This window comes from Giraffa tippelskirchi, chromosome 5 (genome assembly GCF_054371585.1).
Source record: "Giraffa tippelskirchi isolate mGirTip1 chromosome 5, T2T-mGirTip1v1.2.pri, whole genome shotgun sequence".
NCBI lineage: Eukaryota > Metazoa > Chordata > Mammalia > Artiodactyla > Giraffidae > Giraffa > Giraffa tippelskirchi.
This window is the reverse complement of record NC_137279.1, coordinates 8,051,948-8,079,570: the sequence shown is the minus strand read 5'-3', so window position 1 is coordinate 8,079,570 and position 27,623 is coordinate 8,051,948. Positions and strand designations below refer to the sequence as shown.

At 47.3% G+C, this 27,623-nt stretch overlaps 3 protein-coding genes and 1 long non-coding RNA gene across 13 annotated transcripts in view; 1 reads left to right on the top strand and 3 right to left on the bottom strand.

The window, feature by feature from the left end:
- LOC145506048 (uncharacterized) overlaps positions 1 to 12,209 on the bottom strand; it is a 32,707-nt gene extending 20,498 nt beyond the window's left edge. The window contains exons 1-6 of one of the 4 annotated variants that reach the window (XR_014053504.1): positions 11,111 to 11,342; positions 9,708 to 9,784; positions 8,545 to 8,657; positions 7,917 to 7,991; positions 5,789 to 5,914; positions 3,777 to 4,050 (exon numbers count right to left, since the gene is read on the bottom strand). Coding sequence is in view for 1 of the 4 variants with exons in the window: in XM_081489711.1 (XP_081345837.1) it covers positions 3,827 to 4,115; positions 7,917 to 7,991; positions 9,708 to 9,772 (429 nt within the window). In the remaining 3 variants the exon portion in view is untranslated. Of the gene's footprint in view, positions 1 to 3,776; positions 4,116 to 5,788; positions 5,915 to 7,916; positions 7,992 to 8,544; positions 8,661 to 9,707; positions 9,785 to 11,110; positions 11,343 to 11,498 lie in introns of those variants that run through there. The other 3 variants (XM_081489711.1, XR_014053506.1, XR_014053505.1) reach the window with 3 other exon arrangements.
- The window catches only part of KCNH1 (potassium voltage-gated channel subfamily H member 1), a 512,797-nt gene extending 498,504 nt beyond the window's left edge, over positions 1 to 14,293 (top strand). For 2 of the 3 annotated variants that reach the window (XM_081489691.1, XM_081489689.1), the window contains exon 11: positions 12,470 to 13,349. In XM_081489691.1, the coding sequence (XP_081345817.1) occupies positions 12,470 to 13,321 (852 nt within the window). In that variant the 3' untranslated portion in view covers positions 13,322 to 13,349. Of the gene's footprint in view, positions 1 to 12,469; positions 13,350 to 13,454 lie in introns of those variants that run through there. The other variant, XM_081489690.1, reaches the window with a different exon arrangement.
- A 535-nt stretch (positions 14,294 to 14,828) lies between these two features.
- LOC145506050 (uncharacterized) lies at positions 14,829 to 16,575 on the bottom strand. The gene is made up of 4 exons (XR_014053508.1): positions 16,377 to 16,575; positions 16,193 to 16,296; positions 15,499 to 15,883; positions 14,829 to 14,980 (listed from the first exon to the last, which is right to left on the bottom strand). It is a non-coding gene; the product is annotated as an uncharacterized LOC145506050 (long non-coding RNA).
- A 1,342-nt stretch (positions 16,576 to 17,917) lies between these two features.
- HHAT (hedgehog acyltransferase) overlaps positions 17,918 to 27,623 on the bottom strand; it is a 340,025-nt gene continuing 330,319 nt past the window's right edge. For 4 of the 5 annotated variants that reach the window (XM_081489706.1, XM_081489704.1, XM_081489710.1 and 1 more), the window contains one exon: positions 21,862 to 22,882. In XM_081489706.1, coding sequence (XP_081345832.1) covers positions 22,791 to 22,882 — 92 coding nt within the window. In that variant the 3' untranslated portion in view covers positions 21,862 to 22,790. Of the gene's footprint in view, positions 18,172 to 21,861; positions 22,883 to 27,623 lie in introns of those variants that run through there. The other variant, XM_081489707.1, reaches the window with a different exon arrangement.

Here is a 27,623-nt window from a genome sequence, read left to right as displayed (position 1 = left end):
CCAGATCACCAGGGCAGTCCCAAAAACACAACAGATTTTTATATGTTGATTTTGTACCCTGCAGCTATACTGAATTTATTATTCTAACAGTTTTTTTATGAAGTACTTAGGGTTTTTCTAGTAGTCATGTATGGATGTGAGAGTTGGACTATAAAGAAAGCTGAGTGCCAAAGAATTGATGCTTTTGACCTGTGGTGTTGGAGAAGACTCTTGAGAGTCCCTTGGACTGCAAGGAGATCAGTCCTGAATATTCATTGGAAAGACTGATGCTGAAGCTGAAACTCCAATACTTTGGCCACCTGATGTGAAGAACTGACTCATCTGAAAAGACCCTGATGCTGGGAAAGATTGAGGGCAGGAGGAGAAGGGGACGACAGAGGATGAGATGGTTGGTTGGCATCACCAACTTGATGAACATGAGTTTGAGTAAACTGTGGGAGTTGGTGATGGACAGGGAGGCCTGGTGTGCTGCGGTCCATGGGGTCGCAAAGGGTTGGACACGACTGAGTGACTGAACTGAACTAGGGTTTTTTAGATATAAAACCATGTTATCCACACAGTGACAGTTTTACCTTTTCTTTTCTAGTGTGGATGCCTTTTTTAATCCTCCCTAACTGCTCTGGTTATGGCTTCCAATGCTATGTTGAATAGAGATGGCAAAATTGGGCATCCTTGTCTTCTTTCTGGTCTTAAGGGAAAAGCTTCCAGATTTTCACTTTTGAGTAGTGTTAGCTGTGGGCTTGTCATATATGGCCTTTATTATGTGGTAGTATGTTCCATGTATAAAACTTTGCTGAGAGTTTTTATCATAAATGGATATTGAGTTTTTCAAAATGCTTTTTCTGCATCTATTGAGATAATCATCTGAGTTTTACTTTTCATTTTAATGTTGTATATCACACTGATTCATTTGTGGATGTTTAACCATCCTTTGCATCTTTGACCATGGTATATGATCCTTTTAATGTACTATTGAATTCAGTGTGTGAATATTTTGTTGAGGATTTTTGTATGTATGTTCATTAGGGATGTTGGCCTGTAACTCTCCTGTTGTGTGGTATCCTTCTCTGATTTTTGGTTATCAGTGTAATGATGACCTAGTAAAACTTTCTGGAGATGTTTGAGAAGGATAGATATTTAATCTTCTTTGAACATCTGTAGAATTCACCTGTGAAGTCATTTGGTTCTGGACTTTTGTTTGTTGTGAATTTGTTGATCACTGATTTGGTCTCCTTACTAATAATCAGTCTATTCAGATTATATTTCTTCATGAGCCAGTCTTTGAAGATTGTATGTGTCTAAGAATTTGTCCATTTCTCATAGATATTTTTAAAAAGATGACAGGGGATTCCATCCCTCTCCTGGTCAGTCACCACTGCTGGAGAGGGGCAGTGACTCTAGGCTTCCTCCCACAATGTACCATCAAAGCGAGGGAGCTCTGAGTCTCACAGTTGGGATATTAGCTTCAGGATGGAGCTTTATGAAAAGGGAGAAGAGGTTAAAGACTGATCTCCCCAAGATTTCCTATAATGATTTTTTCTAAGAATGGGGCCACTGTGTCCCTCCCTGTGGACGGCCAGGGGGCCAGAGGGGGGGCCCTTGGGAGTGGACGCATAGACAGGCTACTAGAACTGCCTGTGGAAGGGCTAAGGGCAGCCTCCTGGCATTCAGGTGGTTCCCTACAGCTTCCTACCGTGGGAGTCAGCAGAAAAGTTGGTATGTGTGTTTCTAAGGGACGCCCACAATACTGCAAATGCTCCTTGGGAACCTGGCACAGATGAGGTTCCAGGTTGAAGCTCAGTTTTCAGATCGTGTCCATTTCTCTAATATCATGATCTGGCGTGTGTGTCTAGAGGCATGCCAGGTTGTATTTTACCTGTGCCTTCTGCGTTCCTGGGTCACTGCCTCCATATCTGTTATTAGCTAGAATCACAGCTTCCTCCCTGGCCTCCCTTCCTTCAGTTGCCCAACCCTGTCCCCCAGTCTCTCCTTAAACCATGCTGCCCTTTGCGCTTTTTGCATAAATAGCAAGGTTCTTCTGACCCCTGGGGCAAAGCTCACAGATGCTTAAGGAATGATTAAGGAGTGGGAGGTTTGTTGTTGTTGTTGTTGAGTTACTAAGTCAACTCTTGTGACCCCATGGACTGTGTAGCCCACCAGGCTCCTCTGTCCATGGGATTTCCCAGGCAAGAATACTGGAGCGAGTTGCCATTTCTTTCTTCAGGGGATCTTCCCGACCCAGGGATAGAACCTGCATCTCCTGCGTTGCAGGTGGATTCTTTTTCACTGAGCCACCAGGGAAGCCTGCTGGGAGGTCACGTGGGAGTAATTGTGATGTCGCTCGTGTATACAGTAGTCTCCCTTATGCCAGTGCTGCCTGGGGGCCAAAGCAAGCATTAGCATTCTCAGCTTCCAAGCAAGGAAACCCAGGCTCAGAGAGGAAAGGGGATCGGCTCGTCTCTCAGCTAGCTATGGCTAGGGTCTGACTCATAACGTGGTTAGCTGGCTGTGTGTACACTGCTGGCAGAGAATTCTGTGAGAAAATGGAAAACACACTCGAGGGGTGGCCTCTCAAACATCTGATGGTGTTGCAGAGAAGGCTGCCTGAGCTGGCAGGTGGGCTCACCTTACCACACAGCCCAGGCTGCTCCCTCCTGGGTGCAGCTCTGATTTTCAGTGGCCAAGGCGGGGCCTGGTGTGACTCTGGAGCTGGGGTATGGCACCCACACTTTAGCAGGGAGAGCTCTGCCCTGGCTGAGGAAGGCAGTGGAGCTCCTGGGAAGAGACCCCTCTGTAAAGCAGCACAGCAAAGAATGGAAGAGCCCCTCCAGTCACCCCTCTCACACTCGTACCCCATATTCCACAGGTCAGGGGACTTGGGCCTCCAGAGGAAAAGCTCAGGGAGCCAGTAACCCTCTCACTTATCTTTCCCTCCGGGGAGCCCATCTCCAGCGCCATCCGCCTGCTCCCCACACCCACGCAGGCACTCTTGCTTCTGCACGGCCCTCTGGGGAATATAGGATTGATCCCAACTGGGCTCCCCGTTCCTCCCCATCCTGACCCATCACCGAGACACCCCTGCAGGGACAGGGGCGAGCGGAACTAGCTCTCCAGGTGGGGGCCATTGCTTGGCTTGGGGCTGCCCTGCCGAGAGCTCACGAGAAGGCACAGGTGCCCGAGTGTAACATCCTGAGAAACGGGGCCTCATTCTGAGAGTCTCTGAGACCACCTCTCACCCGCCCTTTTTCCAGGATGTGAGTGACTTTGCTGTATAGACCAGATCTGGACTCACATCTGTCTGGAGTTCAGATGTGAGTAGGACGGTAGTGGATACTTTCTCAAGGAGTGTAGACTGGCAAGTTTCCTTGGCAGCTGAGTGGCTGCTCCCTGCTGAAGCAGTGGGAGGCACCCCTTGGGCTCATGCATTTGATGGCTCTAGAGTCAGCGTCCTACTATGGGAAACAGGGATTTTTACAGTGCAACAGACAATTATTGATTGGGGGAGTCAAACCCTAGAATAAACCAGTGAAACTGTTAGAACCACCATGTTTCAAAACTAGACAATTGCTTGAATCAAATTATTTGCTCCAGGGCTTTGTGCGTGGAATGGTAGGTTCTGGCTGAAGCGATGAGTGTTACAGATCACAAAGGACAGAGACACTCACGTCACAGCCAACTCTTCAGTAACATACAAGTTGTCAGAATTCTCAATTGTTTGTCCATTGTGGTAGAAAGCAACTATTTTTAAGAGTGGAATTTACAGCTCTACAAACGTGTTTTGTATCAGATTCTTTAATCCAGAAAAAATTGAGAGAATGCAACCAACCTGAAGATGGGTGGCTGTTTTCTTAATTATTGTCCTCTTTTGGTGGTAAGAAGCACAAACTGCAGAGAATATCCAGTGTACATCAGGTGCAGACTTGCCTGGGTGAATGACTTCTGTGTCCACGTCACTGGGTGGTTGTGAGGAGTGAGTTACTGATGCAAAGTGCTTAGCCCGATATCTGGTCCTTTGGTTGGTACTGGCTGCTATCTGTGTTGAAGGTTCAGCTGAGGAATGGAGCGGAAACACGGTAGAGTGATCAGATGTAAAGTGGTGGTGGTGAAATGTCAACCTGCATAAGTCAGACATAGAAAGACAAATAGCACATGATATCAGGGCTTCACCAGGGCTTTCCTGGTGGCTCAGATGGTGAAGAATCCACCTGCAATGCGGGAGAACTGGGCTCAATCTCTGGGTTGGGAAGATCCCCTGGAGGAGGACATGGCAACCCACTCCAGTATTCTTGCCTGGAGAATCCCCATGGACAGAGGAGCCTGGCGGGCTATAGTCCATGGGGTCACAGAGCTGGATGCAACTGAGCGACTAAGCACATATGATATCACTTATTTGTTAAAAAATGATACAAATGAACGTATTTACAAAACATACAGACTTAATGGACTTAGAAAACAAACTTACAGTTACCAAAGGGGAAAGGTGAGAGGGAGGGATAAATTAGGAGGATGGGATTAATGTGTACACACTACTATATATAAAATAACCAACCTACTGTATGGCACGAACTCTACACAATGTTCTGTAATAACCTACATGGGAAAAGAATTTGAAAAAGAATATATATATATACACACACACACCTATTGAGTCACTGTGGTGTACACTTGAAACACAACATAGGAAATCAATTATACTCCAATATAAAATAAAACAAAAATTTTTAAAGTAGAAAAAAAGAAAAATGTCAACCTTCAGTGCCCACACTGGCTCCCCCGCCCTAGGGTTCCCTTTGCTGCTGTTTCCAGGACAGATATCCCTATTTTCCATTTCCCTCTGTCTGAGATCAGAGGCAAAAAGAGGTCAGAAGCAAAAAGAATGTTCAGAAGACTATGCTTAGGGTGGAGATAAATGTGGTCCCAACTTTCCAGAGCTGTGGTGAGCAGGTTTGTGCAGGAGTATAGGTTGAAGGAAGTGGTAGGGAGTGAGCTAAACATTTAGGCAGAGGTATACAGTAGGTTTGATTTTTGCAAGTCACAAGTCATCTTCCGTCTTTTTTAAAAATACAGTTGATTTACAAGATTGTGTTAGCTTCAGATGTACCGCAAAGTGATTGTTATATTTTTTCAGATTATTTTCCATTATTGCTTATTACAGGATATTGAATATAGCCAGCCCTTTGTGATATAAACAGTAAATTTATATACAGTAAACCCTGTTGCTTATCTATTTTATATATAATAGTTTGTGTCTATCCCAAACTCCTAATTTAGCCCTCACCCACCTCCCTTTCCCCGTTGGGAACCATGAGTTTCTTTCCTATGTGAGTCTCCTTTTATTTTGTATGTAGATTCAATTTTTAGATTCCACATACAAATGATATCAGATGTTTATGACTGACTTCACTGAATATTATATTCTCCAAGTCCATCTATGTTGCTGAAAATATCAGTACCTTGTCCTTTTTATGGCTGAATAATATTCCACTGTATATATTATATGCCACATACTTGTAACCAGTCATCTGCTGATGGGCTCTCGGGTTGTCTCCATGTACTAGCTGCGGTAAATGGTGTTGCTATGGATACTGGGATGCATGTATTTGTTCAAATTATGGTCTTCTCTGGATATATGTTCAGGAGTTGGATTATGAGATCATATAGTGGTTCTACTTTTTTTTTTCAAAGGAACCTCCATACTGTTTTCAGTAGTGATTGCACCAATTTACCATTCCCACTAACAATGTAGGAGGGGTCCCTTTTTCCCCACACCCTCTCCAGCATTTATTACTTGTAGCCTTTTTGATGAAGCCATTCTGACAGGTGTGAGATGATGCCCTTGCCGGTTGCCTCATTTGCAAATATTTTCTCCCATTATGTAAGTTGTCTTTTCATTTTGCTGATGGTTTCCTTTAATCTGCAAAAGGTTTTAAGTTTCATTAGGTCCCATTTGTTTATTTTTGCTTTTATTTCTTTTGCCTTGGGAGACTTATCTAAGAAAATATTGCTAAAATTTATACCCTGAGAATGTTTTGCCTATGTTCTCTTCTAGGAATTTTATGACATCATGTCTTATATTTAGGTCTTTAAACCTTTTTGAGTTTATTTTTGTATATGATGTGAGGGAGTGGTCTAATTTCATTGATTCAGAGGTGGCTGTCCAGCTTTCCCAACACCACTTGCTGAAGAGTCTGTCTTTTCTCTGTTGTATATTCTTGCCTCCTTTTTGTAGATTAATTGACTGTAGGTGTGTGGGTTTTTTTCTGTGCTGTCTATTCTGTTCCATTGATCTATATATCGGTTTTCATGCCAATACTATGATTACTGTGACTTTGCAGCATTGTGTGAATGAAGGCTGGAAGAGTTATACCTTTAGCTTTGTTCTTTTTCCTCAGGATTGTTTTGACAATTTGGGGTCTTTTGTGGTTCCATATAAATTTTAGGATTATTTGTCCTAGTTCTGTGCATCTTCCACTTTTAAGTTTTCCTGTGGAATCATGAAACAGTAGTGTTAACTTCATTTCACAGGTCACGATTAGTGCTTCCCTAGGCAGGAGGGAGGCATTGTTGAGGGAGCGTTGGAGGCTGAACGCTGGTCCACTTGCCTTAATCCTGGAGCATCTCTGATGGGGGAGGCATGTCACCAGCTCCCCATTTCCTCCTGCCTGACTGGCGACTTGGCTCACACAGAGGAAAGATGGGTGGGAGAGTGGAAGTTGAGGGGTCAACGAGGCAATGATACAGCCATGCTCTGCGTGGGAAGGTTTAGAGCTGGGGCTGGAGCGAAAAACAGCATTGCTTGTGAAGGGACGGAGAGGTTTCTCACAAATGTCATTTCATCGCACCACTGCAGCGAGGCTAAAAGTAAGAAGTTTTGTCAATAAGACAACTGTGAAGTCTAGAAAGAACACGAGGTGTCCTCAGGGTCCCAGCAGGGAGGGCGTTTGTACCTGTCTTGTCAGCACCTCTGCTGGCTCTCCCTGCACGAAGGTAAGGTGGGCACGGAAGCAGCAAAACCAAGCACAGGGAGAACAGGGCAGGGCTTCGGGGGAGGACCACACTTCGGGGATGGGAATAAGCAGCAGCCGTATAGGAACCAAGTCTTAGGGCTGTGACTACAAATTATCTCAACCTGGGGGGCTTAAAATAACAGAAATGTATTCTCTCACTGTGTGGAGGATGGAAGCCTGAAACCAAGGTGTCTGTAGGGTTGGCTCCTCCTGGAGGCTGTGAGAATCATTCCATGCCTCTTCTAGCTGCTGGGGCTGTCGTCAGTCCTTGGTATTTCTTGGCTTGTAGCTAAATTGTTGTTGCTCAGTTGTGTCCGACTCTTTGCGACCTCATGGACTGTAGCACGCCAGGCTTCCCTGTCCTACACTATTTCCTAGAGCTTGCTCAAACTCATGTCCATAGAGTCGATAATGCCATCCAACCATCTCATCCTCTGTCGCCCCTTCTCCTCCTGCCCTCAATCTTTCCCAGCATCAGGGTCTTTTCCAATGAGTCAGCTCTTCACATTGGGGGTGGCCAAAGTATTGGAGCTTCAGCATCAGTCCTACCAATGAATATTCCGGGTTGATTTCCTTTATGATTGGCTGGCTTGATCTCCATGCTGCCCAAGGGACTCTCAAGAGTCTTCTCCAGCACCACAGTTCAAAAGCATCAATTTTTCGGCACTCAGCCTTCTTTATGGTCCAACTCTCACATCCATACATGACTACTGGAAAAACCATAGCTTTGACTAGACGGACCTTTGTTGCCAAAGTGATGTAGCTAAATACAAAACTCCAATGTCTACCTTTGTCTTCACGTGGCCTTTTGCTCTGTTTCATGTCTTCTTTTCTGTCTCTTGGAAGGACATTCATGCTTGGATTTAGGGCCCACCCTGATGCAGAGTGATCTCCCCTCAACATTCTTACCTTATTACATCTGCCAAGACGCTAAGCCCAAACAACATCACATGGTGAGGTTCGGGTAGACGTATCTTCTGGTGCCTATAGTTCACAAAGTGAGAAAGAGAAGGACAAATATGACCTCAGTGACACCGACAGAACAGTGCCATCTCTGTGCAAACAAGGGGTGCATCTCCTTCACTTGGTGGCATTAGGAAGGAGGGATCCTCATTCCTCTTGGGTTTGAGCCTTCCTGAAGACAGATGAACAGACCCAGCCTAGTCTGTCAACAGACTTTGCTGATCCTCTGTCAGTGGAGGCCCTTAAAAGAGTTGAGATGATGCCAGTCCTCACGGGATGTCACTAAGGGGTCTGACAGGGTCATTCTCGATTGATGCCAGAGGAAACCGCAGATGGTGCATGGGAGGGGCTGGTCTCTAGATTCTTCATGGGTAAAATCCACCGGGACTTCTGTACTCCTGGTGCCATGCCCTGAGGGTAACTGGTGGCCTCACCACTCTCCAGGGAGGCAAGATTTTCCCAGTAACCAAAATACTCAGCTCCTGTGTCCTCACAGGTCTTCTTCCTCACCTCACCCACTCCAAGCCTGGCTCTCACGTGAAGTCAAGGACCACACTAATAGGTTCTAATGTACCTAGTGAGTCCTCCTCTTCTTAGATTCTTTGAGATCCTCAGCTTCACAGTCTCTCCCTGCCCCTTGGCCAGACCCCTCTGCTTTGCAGTGCTGTCCCTGCATTCTTAGAGAACCTGCTGATGGACAGAGAGTAAGAGAAACTAGGAGAGAGGTGGTAGGGCGGGGATGGAGTTAATCAACATATACGAGAGAAAAATCATCCTTTTCCCTAAAACCATAGCACGTCCCTAGCTGAACGACTCAGAACATGGGTACAGATGGGGGCTCAGATGGCCAGGGTTTGTGTCTTAGCTCCACTATCTGAGTGCCCTTAGGGGGTCAGCTACCCTTTCTGAGCTTGGTTTTTTCATTTAAATAATGAGGATGATTGTCCCCGGCTGCTGGGGCTGCTGTGAGGATGGTGAGAGCGCACATCATCAAACATTGAACGAAGTTGTCTCCTCCCACTGGGACTGCTGCCATAAAGACATGGCTCTCTGTTGGGTGGCCTTTCTACCTTTGTATCAGTACATGCGCTGTTTCCCACGTGAACACCTTTGCCCAAGTCTTTCACCTTTTATTCCTGACTAATTCCAACTCATCCTTCTAGAATCATCTCAAGGGTTGCCCCCACAAAGAATGATACATAATACATTTACTCAGCGACTACTGAATGTCAAGAACTCTTTTTAAGACTCTTCTATTATCCAACTTTATCCTCATGATTCTAAGTGTCAGTTGCTCAGTCATGTTGGATTCTGTGTGACCCCCATGGACTGTAGCCCGCCCGGCTCCTCTGTCCATGGGATTTCCCAGGCAAGAATACTGGAGTGGGTTGCCATTTCCTTCTCCAGGGGATCTTACCGACCCGAGTCTCCTGCATTGCAGGTAGACTCTCTACATCTGAGCCACCAGGGAAGCAGTAGTGTTATCTGCTTTCACAGATGAAGGAATTGAAGCTTGAGGACCACGCTCCTAGGCCTGTCTGGGGTCAAAACTTGTGTCCATGCTGCCCATCACTCCACGTGACTCCACCCACCCTGTGCCCCCCGACCCTCCTCCGGGAAACTCAGCGCCTTGTGCTTCAGCTGTGAGTCTGCCTCAAGGGTAGCGCTGTGCTTTCTTTCCCTTCTAGCTCCAGGCCCCTGCAGCACACAGTCTTAGCTCAGGGAGTGATTACTGACCTGGACTGGCCTCGGTCTCTCTGGGAGCCCTGCACCCTCTGAGACTCCGCGGCTGCATGGACCATATGTTCCTGATGCTGTTGAGAGAAAAATGTAGCATTTGATTCCACAGGAAACAGAAATGGCCATCCTGAGGGGGTTAAGAAGCAGCCTTTTCAAAAAGCCTTGTCATATCTTTTCATCTCCAGCTTGTTTTTCTGCATTTTCAGTTTCTTAAATGGTCAAGTTCATTAATCTCCATGCTTTATGCTCTGTCATAAAACCAGGCAGGGCTATTGGTGGAGGGGGCTGGTGGCTGAGGAAACTATGAGGAAAAGAGCGTCACCAGGGCCTTTAGGGACATTTGGGTGGGCCTTCCTCCTGGCTCCATGCCACTCTGTCCCTCTAAGTGGCTTGAGTCAGGGCCAGCATAGACTCCAGCTGTGGGCAAACAGGCCTGGCCTCCTCTGTCATGGAGTGGTTATGGGTATGTGCCTTGCATATAGTAGGCGCTCAGCATGTTTGCTTGGCTTGGTGTCCTCCAGCCCAGACAGCAAACCAGCCTTTTGTCCAGTCAGAGGAAAAAGGTGGCAGAAGTGATTGCAAAGCCTGCCAGTCCGTCGCTTTTCCGTCATCCTTCAGGGACCAGGGGCTCATCGGTCTCACGGGGTCATTCCTCCTCCTCTCCCACGACCCCACTCCGCGCCTAGCTCAGTCTCAGCATCACACAGGAGGGGAGGAGGGCACAGAGGTGGTGTGTGGCCACACTCATGCATAAGCAGGTGCATACACAGAGGACAGCAGAGTGATCTCACCAGTCATCAGCCCTGGGGTTCTGAGAGCCTGGTCAGCAGAGCTGGCCTCAGCTGCCTGGGTCAGAATCACCTGGGAGCTTACTGCAAACGCCAGTTTCTGACCCTGCCATGGGGAATTCTCCCTCAGAGACCACCACCACCTTCAGGTGGTTCTGAAGTGCAGCTAGATTTGAGAACTGTTGATCTGGTCCAGCCAAGGAAGGACGTGACTTGCCCAAGGTCGCACAGCTGGTCAGTGGCAGAGTTGTCTTTCTACTGTTCTCTGTGTGTTTTAGATTTGGGACGTATGTCTAAATTCAATTAAAACCAAAATCTCTTTTGGTTTATCCACAGTTTGCTATGATTCATACCTCAGTCTCTATATTTACTCAAACCACTGAGAATTGACATTTTATAAATCTTTTTACTCCCCAATGTAAGCTCTTTTAAGCCACTGGACTCCCATCCTCTGTGCTGTCAGGACTCCAGATGGTCCACCTCCCTCCGGGCCTGTCCTTCCCCCCTCCCTGTGTCATGGGGGCCCGCTCCCCTGGGTTTGGTTGGGGCTTGAAAGGGGCTGGGCCCTCCTGAAATGCAACTCAGAAGAGGCAGTCGAGGGTATTGACTCACCTCAGCTCCCTGCAGGATTACTTTCTCAAACAAACTTGAAAACAACTGCTCAGGAAGCCCTGCAATCTGAAGAGTTGGGTGTCAATTCGGTTCAGCTCCCAGAATGTCTATTAAAGACCTCGCTCCACTGCTCGGTGAGCCTTCAGAGGGATCTCCAGAGAGATGAGTGAGGCACAGCAGCCACCCCTGCCCTGGGGCATCCTGTCTCCCCATCTACACTGTTCAGGATTCAGCATGGGCCTCCCATGCCCGACACGTCAGGCATTCCTGTGGCCTGGCAGGACTGTCTGGCTAGGGAGGATCCAGACTTACCCCATCACTGGTGCCTGGATCAGGGCTGTTCTTCAGTCACCCATTCCTGTCTGACTCTTTGCAACACCAGGCTTACCTGTCCATCACTGTCTCCTGGAGCTTGCTCAAACCCATGTCCATTGAGTCGGTGATGCCATCCAACCTTCTCATCCTCTATCGTCCCCTTCTCCTCCTGCCTTCAATCTTTCCCAGCATCAGGGTCTTTTTCAATGAGTCAGTTCTTCGCATGAGGTGGCCAAAGTATTAGAGTTTCAGCTTCAACATCAGTCCTTCCAATGAACACCCAGGACTGATCTCCTTTAGGATGGACTGGTTGGATCTCCTTGCAGTCAGAGACTCTCAGGAGTCTTCTCCAGCACCACAGTTTAAAAGTACCAATTCTTCAGCACTCAGCTTTCTTTATGGTCCAACTCTCACATCCGTGCATGATTGCTAGAAAAACCACAGCTTTGACCAGACGGACCTTTGTCAGCAGTGATGTCTCTGCTTTTTAGTATGCTGTCTAGGTTAGTTATAGCTTTTCTTCCAAGGAGCAAGTGTCTTTTAATTTCATGGCTGCAGTCACCATCTGCAGTGATTTTGGAGCCCAAGAAAATAGTCTCTCACTGTTTCCTCATCTATTTGTCATGAAGTGATGGGACCGGATGCCATGATCTTTGTTTTCAGAATGTTGAGCTTTAAGCCAACGTTTTCACTCTCCTCTCTCACTTTCATCAAGAGGCTCTTTAGTTCTTCTTCACTTTCTGCCATAAGGGTGGTGGTATCTGCATATCTGAGGTTATTGATATTTCTTCCTGCAATCTTGACTCCAGCTTGTGCTTCTTCCAGCCCAGCGTTTCTCATGATGTACTCTGCGTATAAGTTAAATAAGCAGGGTGACAATATACAGACTTGACGTACTGCTTTCCCAACTGGGGACCAGCCCGTTGTTCCATGTCCGGTTCTAACTGTTGCTTCTTGACCTGCATACAGGTTTCTCAGGAGGCAGGTCAGGTGGTCTGGCGCCACAGCTGGGTTAACAGGGCTTGTCACTGTGTCTCCCCGCAGATCGTGTTCCGGAAGATCAGTGATGTGAAACGGGAGGAGGAGGAGCGCATGAAGCGGAAGAATGAAGCCCCCCTGATCTTGCCGCCCGACCACCCCGTCCGGCGGCTCTTCCAGAGGTTCCGCCAGCAGAAGGAGGCCAGGCTGGCCGCGGAGAGGGGTGGCCGGGACCTGGACGACCTGGACGTGGAGAAGGGCAGCATCCTCACGGAGCACAGCCCCCGCGGCCTGGTGAAGGCCAGCATCGTCACCGTCCGAGAGAGCCCCGCGACGCCCGTGGCCTTCCCCGCCGCCGCCCCCGCTGCGGGGCCGGACCACGCCCGGCTGCAGGCGCCCGGGGCCGAGGGCCTGGGCCCCAAGGCCGGCGGGGGCGACTGCGCCAAGCGCAAGGGCTGGGCCCGCTTCAAGGATGCCTGCGAGAAGGCCGAGGACTGGAGCAAGGTGTCCAAGGCCGAGTCCATGGAGACGCTCCCCGAGAGGACGAAGGCTGCCGGCGAGACCACACTCAAGAAGACGGACTCGTGCGACAGCGGCATCACCAAGAGCGACCTGCGTCTGGACAACGTGGGCGAGGCCAGAAGCCCCCAGGACCGGAGCCCCATCTTGGCGGAGGTCAAGCACTCCTTCTACCCCATCCCCGAGCAGACGCTGCAGGCTACCGTCCTGGAAGTGAAGCACGAGCTCAAGGAGGACATCAAGGCCTTGAACACCAAGATGGCGAACATTGAGAAACAGCTGTCTGAGATACTCAGGATATTAACTTCCAGAAGATCCTCTCAGTCGCCTCAGGAGCTGTTTGAAATATCGAGGCCCCAGTCCCCAGAGTCAGAGAGAGACATTTTTGGAGCGAGCTGAGAGGTCTGTTGAAAAAAAAAAAAGAAAATGTCCAAGACAACAAAAACCTACCGTCCTGCCCTAGACACCACCCCCCCACCACACACACACACCTACGTGACGAACAACTTTGAAAGTAGGTTTTTCCCAACAGAAAACGCAAGTGGGACCAGTCGCTTCGGCATGCTCTCTCCGGGGAAAGATCCGGGGAGAGGTGTGCGCCCCCACCCTGCAAGATGGGAGCTGCGTCTGAACTCTTTCTGCACAATTTTGGAAGAGGGGGGCATGCCGTCTAAAGGGTATTTTCCTTCATTTTTAATTTTTTCTTACTGCCATGATATTTGTAACAACATAAAAACTAGCAGGGAAGAAACAGCAGCCGCTGGGGATGGGTTGAGAGAGCAGCAAGGACCCCTCGTGTGTCTCAGCACACTGGGCTTCTCTGCCAAGACCCCCAGAGACTGCGGTGGGCACAGGGCGTTCCCTGTCCTTGGACAGCCTATGTCTGATGTCACCGTCTATTTTTGTACAGTCATTTGTAACAAGCTTGGGACAAGGGAAGCTTGAGGGACAGGGAGGGCAGAGCCTCTTGACTTCCTGTCTCTAACAAACAGTTAAGGCTGAAAAGCAGCTGAGATGGCTTTGGGTGCCTCCTCTAGACACTTAGAGCCGGGAATCTTCAGGACTCTTTTCCCCAAAGAAATGAGCCAAGTGTAACTGGAGACGGGCGGTGGGGAGCCAGCGACTCTCTGGGCTGTGACCTGCAGCCCTGTGGGCTCCAGATGAATCTCTGGCCCGGCTCCATGCCACTGGCCATATATCACACAAGCCCTTTGCTTCTTTTCTTTCTTGACCTCTTCCCACGTGTTCCTGTGGCATTCCTCAGGGTACGGGGCATCGGCAGGAAGGGTGATGAGTCCGGATTTGCTTTATTAGCAAAACAGACACATAGACACTCACACACAAAACCTCAGTAAAATGATTGTAACAAGAGCAATGTTTATATGCTGATTCTCACTGGGACTGCCCCGAGAGAAGTTTGTATTTTGTCCACTTCATGGGTTCATTTATAGGACACTCGGGAGCCATGCTTGGCCTTATTTTAAAGCTAATCTTTTTATCTCATACGAAAGTCAGTAGGACTTGGAGAGAAACCAAGACACTGCAGGTCTATGACTGTACTTGCTTCAGGAGAGAAGAGAGAGGCAGGTGTTTCCAGACTATCTCTGTCAAGTGACAGAGAGGTGACTGTGGAGCTGTGGTCTACGAGGAAGGTCCGAGCTTAGAACGGCGATCATGGAGACAGCTATGGGCTATCTACGTCCCTAAACTATGATGCTCAGAGGACACTGCACTGCCTCACAGTCACCTGGGGTTATGTTTGTTCCTGTGCTTGGGGGCGCCTTTCAGGGGCATCCGAGAAAGGAAAGAGGGATCATCAGGATCCTAAAAATTGATAAGCAAGTTTGGAATTTAAGAAAACTCAGCTTGGAGAAAGCGGAGTTAGGAGGGCAGGTGGTCTGGACTGTGAGCGAGCATGGGATCGTCCAGGGCACTCACCTTTCGCACGCGTTGCACTGTGACAGTCCTGTGCATTGCTGGTGTTGCTTTGCAAGAGATAGAGGCTGGATCCCAATGGTGACTTCCCTCAGTACAGAGGGGAAGCTGCCAGGTCAGGACCTGCCCAACCAAAGACATCTAGCGTTTATGAAAGCCGCCTGTTTGGGCCTACCTCCCCCTTCAGTCCTGCTCAGTGGCCACGGCCTGACCCAGGACTTGGGCCTAAGTTGTCCCTGTGGAATGGGGCTGTCCTCTCCTGGCTGCTGGCTTGGCACAGACTGCCCTGGAGAGCAGAGACTGAGGCCCAGGTGAGGGTCCTTCCTCAGGGGCCACGCACACTTGTTCAGCTTCTCCCAGGAGGTTTACATGGGTGCCCCCAGGCTTCCTGAGGCTGAGACATTACTGGATTCAGCCTCAGATGGCTGCAAACAGAGCGGGGGAAGTGAAATTCCCCAGGGCCACGAGTCATGACTGTTAATGATTCTGGGTAAGCCGTGGGGCTTTCAGCCTCTTTGAGAAGCTGCCAACTAGTCCTTGGGGCAGAGCCTGGAATCGTATCTGCCAGCTGTCCCTGAAATGTTCCAGTTTGCCATTCCTTAAACATGCCTCCCAACCTGCTTCCCAAGTTTAGGACTTACCACTTGTAAGGCAGGGGAAAAGTGAAAGTGTTCGTCACTCAGCTGTGCCCGACTCTTTGCAACCCCATGGACTGTAGCCCACCAGGCACCTCTGTCCATGGGATTCTCCAGGCAAGAGTACTGGAGTGGGTTGCTATTTCCTTCTCCCAGGGATTGAACCTGGGTCTCCTGCATTGCAGGCAGATTCTTTACCGTCTGAGCCACCAGGAAAGGCAGGGCGAGGGCCCTGACAACACCAACACCCAGTTTCAGAAGCCCCTGCCCGGGACCCTGTGGGCCCTTTCCTCCAGCTGTGCCTGAGGGGCACAGGTGTCTCTTAAGAAATGACTCCCCAGCTGGCTCTGAGGGGCAAGGATGTTCATGTGTGAGGCTTTGAAGTCCAGACCTGATTAGAGAGAAAAATAAAGCTTCATGAATGCATTGCTTGATCAACTCCTAGGATTCAAACTGAGCTCATGGCGAGAAGCCTGGATCCACTCATCTCGGGGTCACAGGGCCCACAACCCACGCTCCTGGGGGTGACGGAACAACACAGGTAGGGCTGTATATGCCTTTACTCTCCTCCGTTTAAGGATCTGTGGGATTTTTGCTGTGGTGATTCTCTCTGGGGGAAAAAACTTTAAATGAGCCAAACCTTTCCTTGTATTTTTATGACATGCACTTGGCCACAGGCTGCTTTGGACTTACTGCCTACCTTTGCCCGGATGCTGCGCTGGCTTCCCAAGCGAGGACCACGAGCTGCAGATACCACCAACTCAGCCTTCCACTATAAACCATTATCTGGTGGCTGAAGAGAGACTAGGGAAAACAAAAGCTGTTTGGGTATCGGGCCCAACCTTTAGAGTGTAGAAAAGTTACGCTGAGGGATGTACACTTACCTGAGCTGTTTTTCTCCTTTTTGAGGGAAGGGGACATGGTGTCTTTACACCATTGCCCAGGAATTGCTGGTTACTTGAACTCTTACGTCATCAATTCCTTACTTTGGATGTCATTCATAGGGAGGCTCCGTTTCCCAGAGAGTATCCTTGACACGCTTTACAGAAGAAGGTCCTGCCCGTACCACTCCCTCCCTGCTGACGGAGGTGGGGGGTGAGGGTTGAGTCTGTGAATTAAGATGGTCAACAAGATGGAATGCGCATTCTTGATGGAGGGCATCGTCTCCAGAAATGAGTGTTGCTGTTCCATATACCCGCAAAGGCTCCTCCTCTGGGTAGGACGAGATTCCTGTAGGAGGCAGCGGGACGCAGCCATCTGGTTGAGAAGCCCCGGTCTGGTGCACAATCATTGTATCTCCACCGTCACCCATCCCCCTCCCTCACCTTCACATCCTCTGGCTTCTTTCCAAGACCTTTCTTTATATTCCAGACCTCAGATTAAATCTGTGTGCACAGAGTTTGTAGCCAGTAGTCAGCAACCAAAGGCTTCCAGAAATGCCACAGCATGGGCCCATGTGTTTCAAAGCTGCTTCCAATTCTTGTTATCCAACTCCTGGGCTTGTTTTACCCTCAGCCTTCTAGATCATCCTAAGTGCTAGGACACAAAGTGTGTCCTATGGCCAAACAGCAGGGCCCTTCCCTGGAATCCTTTTTCAGCCAGCTCAGAGTAAAAATGCACTCCGTTACACCCCTCTATCCAGCGACCTTCCTCTCCTGGATCGGTAAGTGGAAGGTGAAAGTGTTAATCCAGCTGTTAAACTTTGCACCCAAGCCTGGGTGGGGAGGAAATGAATGCCTTAGAAGCCCCAGACAGGTGTAGGAATGACCCTCAGAAACCCTTGCTGCATTCACCACCAGATGACACAGGCACCCTCTGGGAAATTTCAGGAGCCCTGGAGGACATACGAGTTGATGTGTGTTTGACGAACAGACTGTCTAGTGTTTTGCTCTGAAGATGTTTAGCCTTAAGACCCTTGAATGGAACTCCAACTGTGATGGAGCTGCCAACACTCTTTTTCCCTCTCCCTGCTCCTCACGTAGTGTTGCTTAGAGAGGAGACCCCTGAGGGCCCGCTTAGGCCCCCACACGGCCTCTCGTCTGTCACTCCATCATTGCACTGCCTTCTCGCTCGCGTCAACAAAAATGACTTTCACCAGCTCTCGTGCCCTCTAACTGGATGAGATTTCAGTGTCCTCCCAGCACGAACCGCAGCCATCAGAGACAGCACCCAGGGTGTTCATGTTGAGATGTTTTAACTGACTGACTGTGCCTCCAGCTAAAATTAGTTTCAAATGAAACTTCATTCTCACGTGAGCCTATCGGACTTATTCTGGAACCTCTAGAACTGGACTTGACTACCCCGCAGGTGGGTGCCCTCCCCCCCTACCCGCCAGGAAACGTTTCTTGGAGCCACTGTCTTTTTATCTGTGACTTCGGAGTCAGCCAACAGATCCGCTAGTCGTTCAAGGAGATGTTCACGGATCTTCTATCAGGATATGAACTGCTTTTATATGAAGAAAGATGCAATCCCCTCGACCCCCCCCACCACCATGAATGTATTCTCATTATTCAGACACTGTGTTTCTGCATCCGTCGGAGACTGTCCCACATTTCGCCAGTCCTTTGAGGACACTTCTACTCACGAGCGGTTCGTCATTTTGGGACTCCTCCTTGCATTAATACTCTTGCCATCGAGTCCTGCCAAATCCTCCACTGGGTTTCTCTTCTTCCTTTGCATCTGTCATTTAGTCCAAAGGAGCATGAATCAACAGAAGTGAAAATGAGCTGATACTATTTTTGTGGTCAGCTGAGGACGCTGCCAAAATTCCACTGTATGACTGCAACCCAGGGACGTGAAGAGGGACGGGTGGCCCCACCACTTATGATATTCCCTTCCCCTTCTCAACATTTTTAAACAAGCACAAGTGATATTTGTAAAAAGAAAAAAAAAAGTTTAATTTTATTTATTATGGTAAATAAACTATTTTATAATGATCATACATGATTGCTTTTGCCTTTCCTTGTATAAACTTCCAGGCACTGAATTAGGTGTTCAGACTTAAGAGAACTAGGTGGTACTTTCATAAACCTTTTCAAGAGCCTGGGGACCTCTAATTTGGACAGCACCTATGACTGTGGTTTTTGGAGAACTTAAAATTCTAGAGACACCAAGATTGTGTGCCAGAGTTCTGCATAGTGAGAGAATGGTTGTGAAGGTGCTTTGCCATATGATCTTGAAATAGAGCTATCAATGCTATGAGATGATGTACAGAGACGCCTTCGAAACCTGGCATTGCTGGGAAATTGTGGTACAGCACATTGACTGAACACAGAGCTGAAGCTGACCTCCCACCCAGATCTGAACGTCTTAATCCTGAACAATTTGGATTGCAATCTGTATATTCATGCTTTGCTGCCTTTTAAAACATACTGCCAAAAACCTGAGTCTTTCTGGGAAGACTCAGCGCCAACAATATGGGTTCTGACCTGTGCTTTATTCACCGATTGTCTCAGAAGCTATGCAGGTAGAGAACTGCCTGTCCATACAGTCGAGCTGTACATCAGCACCAATTTAGCTCTGCTGTGGTTTTAACAGGTATTGCCTCCTGCTCACAGCACGATCCTCCACAATACTGCCAACAGGAGTCCTTCTTTCATATCAATGGATCATATTTCACAAATAGCCCCTTTCTTTTGATAGATGGTAGAACTTACCTCAGGGATGAGGAATTTGTGATCTACAAGTCACATTCAGGCCTCTGCTTGATTTCATTGGGCTGCAGTATAAACCAGTATTTTTAGTGACTTTCTCTACACACCCTATTTTTTTTTTTTTTTTACATTGTAGGAAAGCATAATAAAACTAAGAGTGATGGCTTTTTTAAAGTTCCAAATGACTGATGTTTAGTTCAAAAGTCTCATCTAATAAAGCACTAAATATTGTACTCTTTAGATCGCCTCAATGGTGAAAAACATCTTTCTCTGTAAATGTGGTTTTTATAACTAGTCACAAGGAGTAAGTAACACAGAGCCAAGTAATAGATGTTACATTTTGGATGCCAAATGGGTTTCAATGATAAAAAAAAAAAAAAAAGGAATTTTGCTGGCTTGTTCCAAAATAGAACAATTTCAATGAAGAAAGGCTTCAGAGAGGCATCTCAACATGCACTGAGAAAGGCCAACACCATCGAGATAATCTGGCTTCTCGGTAGTTGGCCTTTCTGTATGGATATGTTCTGGGACATATGCTAGAAAAGAAATTCATTATATTATGGTTAATTTCTTATACTACTTAGTCAGTCATTATATGAGTTTAAATGAAAAAGCAATGAGTAGGCTCTTTCTCTAAGGGGAAACCCCCTCCCACTAAACTACCATTCTCCCAATATAGAGATTATACCATTATATATATGATTGATTATTTTCTAAGTCTATAGTCTTTAATATTAAGAACAAAGGGCTTCTGCTGTCACTTTTCAAATAAATTAATCTGAGGAAACAATGAAATACTTTTCCGTCTTCTTGCACGGTCCCAGGAATTAGTCAAGATGACCAATATTTGGCTCTCCTTCAGATGTTTTCCTTGCCTCCTTGGAAATCGTCATGGCAATCATGCCTGGAGCACTCCGGTGTGCCCACAGAACTAGGCTGGAGTCAGAGGATCCTGGGGCTAGAAGGGGCCTTGGGACCTGTCCCTGTCCTGTGCTTGAAGTTGCCCAGGGCTGATAAGTATGGAAAGTGACGCGTCAGATGTTCCTCAGCTGGAGCTGCTCTGTCTGCTCAGACACCTCAGGAGCCCTTCATTTAAAGCAACTCCAAGACTTTGAGTTCAGATGCATGGAAACAGACATTGTCATTTTCATATTACAGTGGGAGACAAGCAAGAGGTTAAGGTTTAGATAACAGTGGTCCTGGACGGTTATTCACATATTGGTTAATTAGGCCTCAAATATATAGCTAAACACAGTAATCATGTACTCATTCCTGAGAACCACTCAATCATATAATAGCTTAAAAGAAATTCAGGATTATTACTTTCAAATATATCCACGTATTCTTCCAGTATAGTTTACTGAGTAAATAAGCCTATTTGCTTTTATAAAAATGGCATCTCCAACGATTGAAAATATTTTGCACTTTTTGTATTATATTTATATTTATAAGGACTTCCCTGTAGCTCAAATGGTAAAGAATCTGCCTGCAATGCAGGAGACCCAGGTTCGATCCCTGGGTCAGGAAGGTCCCCTGGAGAAGAGAATGGCAATCCACTCCAGTATTCTTGCCTGGAGAATCCCATGGACAGAGGAGCCTGGCGGGCTACAGTCCGTGGGGTCACAAAAAGTCAGACACAACTGAGCAACTAAACACACATATAAATATATACTATTTATATATTTATATACACACATATATTAGACAGGTGTGCATGCACACTCAGTTGTATCTGACTCTTTGCGACCCCAGGCAATGTAGCCCACTAGGCTCCTCTGTCCATGGGATTCTCCAGGCAAGAATACTGGAGTGGGTTTCCACGTCCTCCTCCAGAGGACCTTCCTGACCCAGGGGTTGAACACGCATCTCTTAGCATCTCCTGCACTGGCAGAAGGATCCTTTACCACTTTGCCACCTGGCAACCCCATACATTAGACATTTCCCTGCAATTATCTTTACATGATTTTGTTCCTCTATAAACTTCAGCTAAAAGCCCTCTGGCTGATTACAAATCTTGAATTAGTGTTAAGAGTCCCTGAAGTTTTACTGTATTCATCTGACTGCTCAACTTTCCTCAACCTCATCATCTCCTGAAAACTTCCCAGCACCTGGACTTGCCAGCCTGTGTCTCCTCCTCCTTTATTAGGCCAGCTGCCAAGGCCGCTGTTGCCCTGGTCTGCCTGCCCCCTCCAGCCTCTGTCCTTTGCTGCAGCTAACACGGTGTGTGCCCCCCCACCCTTGCCGTCCATATCTGGTCCCCTCCCCACTCGCCTCCAAGCAGAGAGGCCGGGAAGAAAGGATGCCAGCAAAATGACGGGTCCTGCACTCCAGGAGTTTAAATCTCATTGAGCTAATAACTGCAGCCAAGACACAAGGACAATACCAAATGACTAACGGGAGACAGTGGGGACAGACCAGATCCACGTGCACATTTTACTCAATGACAATTAATTCCTGTGCTTGAGATGTTGCTCTACTCGCCCCTAATTGGGTCACTATGGATTCAAATTTTAAAGCTGCTTCACTTACCCTCTACCCCCTCAGAAAAGAAAAAAAAAGCAAAGCCAAATGGAAGTATTCTGAATTATCTACCACTTGAGGCCATTAGTGGCCTGTTAGCATCCTTCCAGAAGAGTGAATAATTCAGAATTAAGCAAGTGTGTTTCGACTTTAAACATTTTCTTCAAAAAATATTCAAGACAATTTTACAAAAATATTAAGTATCTGTATGATAGAAAGGGCTCCATTTTATTGGAAACAAAACAAACACCATAAACTACTGAATGTGAACCACTGAGTGTGAACCGCTAAGTGTGAACCGCTAAGTGTGAACCACTCAGGGGAAGATGGCTGCTGGGACTTGCATGAGGAGAGGAGAGACCACAGGAAGTCCTCTTTACTCTTTGACTTGCCCCATAGCACCTGTCTGTCATACACTAGTCCCTTTTTGTTTTTTTAATGATACTTCTTTACTGGGAAATAATTAACTGTCAGGTAGAGGAACTACACTGTTTATACTTCCCTGCAAATCTAGGGAACAAGCAACCAAATGGAGATCACCCTGATGAATGATGAACTCAAGTAACAGCCCTCCTTGGGTACTGACATCTATATTCGATCTCCTTTGACACAGTAGTTAGCAACACAGCTGTGGCTTTGTCACGCCCCTGCCGAGGAGCTAAAATGTGATGCTACCCTCAGTGCTGGTTCTACAGACTGCACTACAGGAAGCAGGGAAGGGGTCACTTAAATGCCCCTGACCCAACATGTTTCAGAAACACTGCCCAGTGGAAGACCGGCCTATCACTAATCAGAATTTATATGCCTCAACCAAGAAACGTCTACTGCATTTACTTCTTGATAAAGGAGAAAGAACCTGAGGTCTGGACCACAACATCACCATCTACAGCTAGGCAAGACGTTTTACTGCTTGGGGTCCAGCTTACTCTATAGGCAAAGGAGGAGGCTGGGAAGAGGATCCCTAAGTTCCTAAAGTTACGAGAGCTCAAGTTTCCAGTCTTGGAGTGAGGTAACTTCAACAAAAGATGAGCAGGTCCCCTGGAGGTTACCTTGAGGTTCGAGGTGAGGGTGGAGCACCATGTGCCCCGGAAACCAATGGCAAGGGCTGACCTGGGCCCGGCGCCGTTAGTTCACAGAGTACGTGTGGGCCCAGGCAATGCCCACATGGGAGTAGCAGTATAGGAATCCCAGGACAGACAGGGTCACACACGGCCAGCCTGCAGGAGGACGACAGAGATGGGAGAGCAGTTAGACATGCCTGGGGCAGGACCTCCCACTGGTGCAAACCGTCCCCTTCGGAGAAGGCAACTTGAGAAACAGCATGGGCCTCAGTGTAGGCATTAAGACACATGTCTCCTCGATCACCTCATGGTGTTCAAACTGGAACAACAGTAAGCTGACCCCTACATCCCCACTGGGGTCATCATACAATGATGACACACGCAAATTATGTTTAGAAACAGGACAAGCTTTTGAAGAATACATATTTAGAAGACTAAAGCATTGAATAACCAAAAAGGATGAAAAGTCCACGAGACCCATAGTAAATCTCAAAATATTACATTGACCATTGAATTGCGCACCATCCATAAAACACACAGAAGCCCAGGACAACGAGGTACATTTTTCAGCTTCAAGATGGACCCATCCTCTTGGAGGCCCTCAGATCTGTCACCTCCATTGCTCAGACCCAGATGCTAGGGGACCTGTTACACCTGGTCCTCAGTAACCTGCTCAGGAAGCAGGAAGAGGCAAGGGAGCTTCGGGTACAGAAGGCAGCCCCGGACTTCAGCTGTGTGTAGGGCGAGGCATCAGTAGGTGTTTGGTAAACACGGGAGCCAGAGACTGGCTACGGAGGTGGGAGAACAAAGATGTTTCATTTACACAAAGCTGGGCTGTGGTGATTGATGCACAGCTGTGCTTGACCCTATGGCTGTCAAGGGACATCCCCGGGGAAGCTTCTGCCCAGCACACACAAGAGTAGGGAGCCCTGACCGGAGATGAGTTCAGTCTGGACCACGGCTGGGCCCTGAGAATTCTCCCTCGTGTCACTGCGCACCACGCAGAGAGGCAGCGAGACGGCCACGGTCCTGACTCCGCTCAGATACCCCAGCACGACCTCAGCTTCCATCCATACAGTGGGAGGCCCAAAATACAGGGAAGCATGTGGAATAAACGACAATCGCAGATTTGGTAGCATTTTAAAAAAGTGTTTCAGAAAGGCAAAGGATTACCTGAGAACTCTCTTATGTCCACGCAGCTCATTGGTCTTTTTATCACATGCGTGTGCCTACAGACAGTCCTGACCTCAGGAGTTAAGATCGGTGATGACAAGGGAAAGACAGATTCCACGAGTCACCCTTCCACCGCGTTCAACCAACACTTGACAGGCATCTGCTGTGGGCCTGGCCCTGCTCTAGACTGAATGTCTTCCTCTGTGGTCACCTGGAGGAATGAGGTCTTCACCTGCAGCAGCTGCTAACCAAGCAGGTCTGGCCCACGTGTGGGGGGCGTGCTGGGGGGCAGAGCCCCCCTTCATCAGAGCTCAGATAAGCACAGGATCATAAAACTGAAAAGAACCTGGGGTGGGCGGTGACTCTGGCAACATACCAAGGGTTGCTATGCTGCACAGTCATCCGGACTTGTCAACTATTAACGAAAATGATGGCATCAAAAAGGGTTCTGTCCCGCCAAGGGAACACTGACATCATCCTGCAGTCCCCTCTCCCCCTCACTTTTCCCCAGTAAGTAGTCTTCTTCCATGTTGTCCCTTCTTACCAGGCTTTCCAGTCCTATGTGTCCAGAAAACCGCCTTATCCCCACATCCTCAAACACATGCACACATGCACACACACACACACACACACACTCTCTCTCTCCATTAAGATGACTGGTGGGCTATACCGTACTGCTCAAAGGAAAAGATCCTACACTAAGGCCCCCTGCACACTGTACATTCACAAGAGCTAGCCCCCCAGAATCAATGATGAATGCAGTTTCCTGGTGGGCTTCTGATACCTGGACTTAACAACAAGTGAACAGTGACTCAGCACTGAAGATGTTACGAATAGGATGTTAGATGATGGTTGCAAAAGACTGGGGGACAGTGGATAGGCCAGATTATTTAACAGTTACAGCTACATGCCTACAAGTAGGATGTATAGCACAACAGATTCAATGAGGAGGACCGAGGTAGGTGTATAATAGACGGAGTTAACAGGATGTGGGTGGCTGTACCCTGATACTGTTCACAGGATACTGGCGGGTTGTATAATAACTACAGCTAATGAGAGACAGGTAGGACACAGAGGGGAATGGCTGTAGCTAACAGAAAGTGTGGCATGCAATTTCACTTGAGGTTATTAAGGCTGAGCCATTCTCTGAGCAATTACATCAGTATGAAAGGACTGGAAAGGCAGAAGCTCAGGATACTGAAGGAAAAGACCATTATCATGCAGGGCTATGGGAAGTCAAAGGATATGTCTAATTGCTTTTCTGGAATGTAAAGGGATAATCAGAACAAGATGCAGGTCTAAAGCAAAACTTTGTTTAAAAAGTAACATTGTAGAATGTTGCAGCCACTATGGAAGAGTATAGAGGTTCCCCAAAAAGTCAAACATAGAATTACCACACACATACCCTAAAGAATTCAAAGCAAGAACTAGAAGAGATATTCATACACCCAAGTTCACAGCAGCACTGCTCACAACAGCACAAAGGTAGAAGCAACCCCAGCATCTGAGAGATGAATGAATATACAAAATGTGGTCTATATATAAAATGGAATATTAATCAGCTTTAAAAGGAGAATTCTGACACATGCTACGACATGGATGAACCTTGAAGACATGCTAAATGAAATAAGCCAGGCACAAAGGGACAAATACTGCAAGATTTCCACTTATCTGAGCTACCTAGAGTAGTCAAATTGACAAAAGACAAATAATACAGTGGTGGTTTGCCAGGGGTTGAGACGAGAGGGGAGTTAGTGTTAAATGGTTACCGAGTTTTAGTTTTTCAAGGGGAAAACTGTTCTGAATATGGATGGTGGCTGCATTACAATGTGTGTGTACCACTGAACTGTAGACTAAAAATGATTAAAATGGTAACTTTTATGTTATATATTATTTACCACAATAAAAAAATCTATCCTGAGTGAAAGAAGACATCAACAAAATAATACACGCTGTATTATTCTATTTGTATGAAATGCAAACTGATTTACAGTAACAAAAAGCATGTCGGTGGTCGCCTGGGGCTGGAGCAGGAGGAGAAACAGATTACAAAGGGGCTCTTGGAATCTTTGGGGATAATAAAGATGTTATGCATCTTGATTATAGGACTGCTTTTCAGTGTGTATACAACTGGAAAATACACTCAATGGATATATTTTATTGTGCATAAATTATTTCTTAATAAAGTTTTGCCATTCTAAAGGTGTTTTTGGAACATCAGCAAATCACAGACTTGCAGTGCTATGCTGCAATGTCCTAGGCTATCTATGCCCCAGTGTATTCAAATTCAAATAGTAGGAAGATGCAATTCATTTTTACACGATGCTTAGTCTTCAGTCCCTCACCTCCCCAGGAACAGAAGAACTTGCCGTGTGTGGGACTGAACACTGGGCTGCCCTAATAATTCTTTCTTCTGTTGGACCCTCTGAAAAAGATGACCAGAGAAACTCTCTTATCCATGCAGATTCATTCAGCTGCTGAATCAGCACAAATCTCTAACCTGGGGAGGAAATCAATCCTTCCTAATGGGAGAGGAGTTAGCTGAGCTGCTGAATTGTGGATGAGCTATCACTTTTCCCATCAAAGGCTCACTCTGCTGTCAGGCTGGGCAACACTGCTGAGCCTGTGGCCGCCATCTTGGCTCTAACGAGGTCTTTTCAAAGCCCACACCCCACTCTTGATCATTTTTAGAAGAAAATGGCTGGTGAGCAGAATATGAACAAACTGCATGATGCCTTCTTCTCATCCTTCCTTCCAGTCAGCCAGAACCCTAGTCTCTGTCCACACGTGAGTAGTTTACAAAGAATATGCAATCTGCTACACAGTTTACAAAGAATACACAATCTTGGTGAGTTCGCACAACAGTATGAGATAGAAATTACTAACCTATACTAATATTCTTGCTTGAAACTCTCTTGCCTCAAAAGGGTCCAGAGACCACAATCCAAGCCTAGGTGGTCCGGTTGAATCCTGCTTGGAGAACAGTTTGAAGGACCTGCATCTGTCCTTTAGCTTTACCTACAATTATCTATCATTTCAGTTCAGTTCAGTCAGCCATGAAATTAAAAGACGCTTGCTCCTTGGAAGAAAAGCTATGACCAACCTAGACAGCATATTAAAAGCAGAGACATTACTCTGCCAACAAAGTTCTGTCTAGTCAAAGCTATGGTTTTTCCAGTAGTCATGTATGGATGTGGGAGTTGGACGGTGAAGAAAGCTGAGCGCCGAAGAACTGATGCTTTTGAACTGTGGTGTTGGAGAAGACTCTTGAGAGTCTCTTGGACTGCTAGGAGATAAAACCAGCCCATCCTAAAGAAAATCAGTCCTGAATATCATTGGAAGGACTGATGCTGAAACTCCAATACTTTGGCCACCTGATGTGAAGAAGTGACTCACTGGAAAAGACCCTGAACTGGGAACGATTGAAGGCAGGAGAAGAAGGGGATGACAGAGGATGAGATGGTTGGATGGCATCACCGACTCAACGGACGTGAGTTTGAGCAAGCTCTGGGAGTTGGTGATGGACAGGGAAGCCTGGCATGCTGCAGTCCATGGGGTTACAAAGAGTGGGACACAATTGAGCAACTGAACTGAACTGAGCTTCCTCCCTCCATCTACTCAGGCAAGTCCTCTAGCCAGAGGCTCTGACACCCTGTTGCCTGTTGCCCCTCCCGCTCATCCCCTGCTCAGTCATTACCTGGCTGGGTCACAGTTCTCCTGAGGG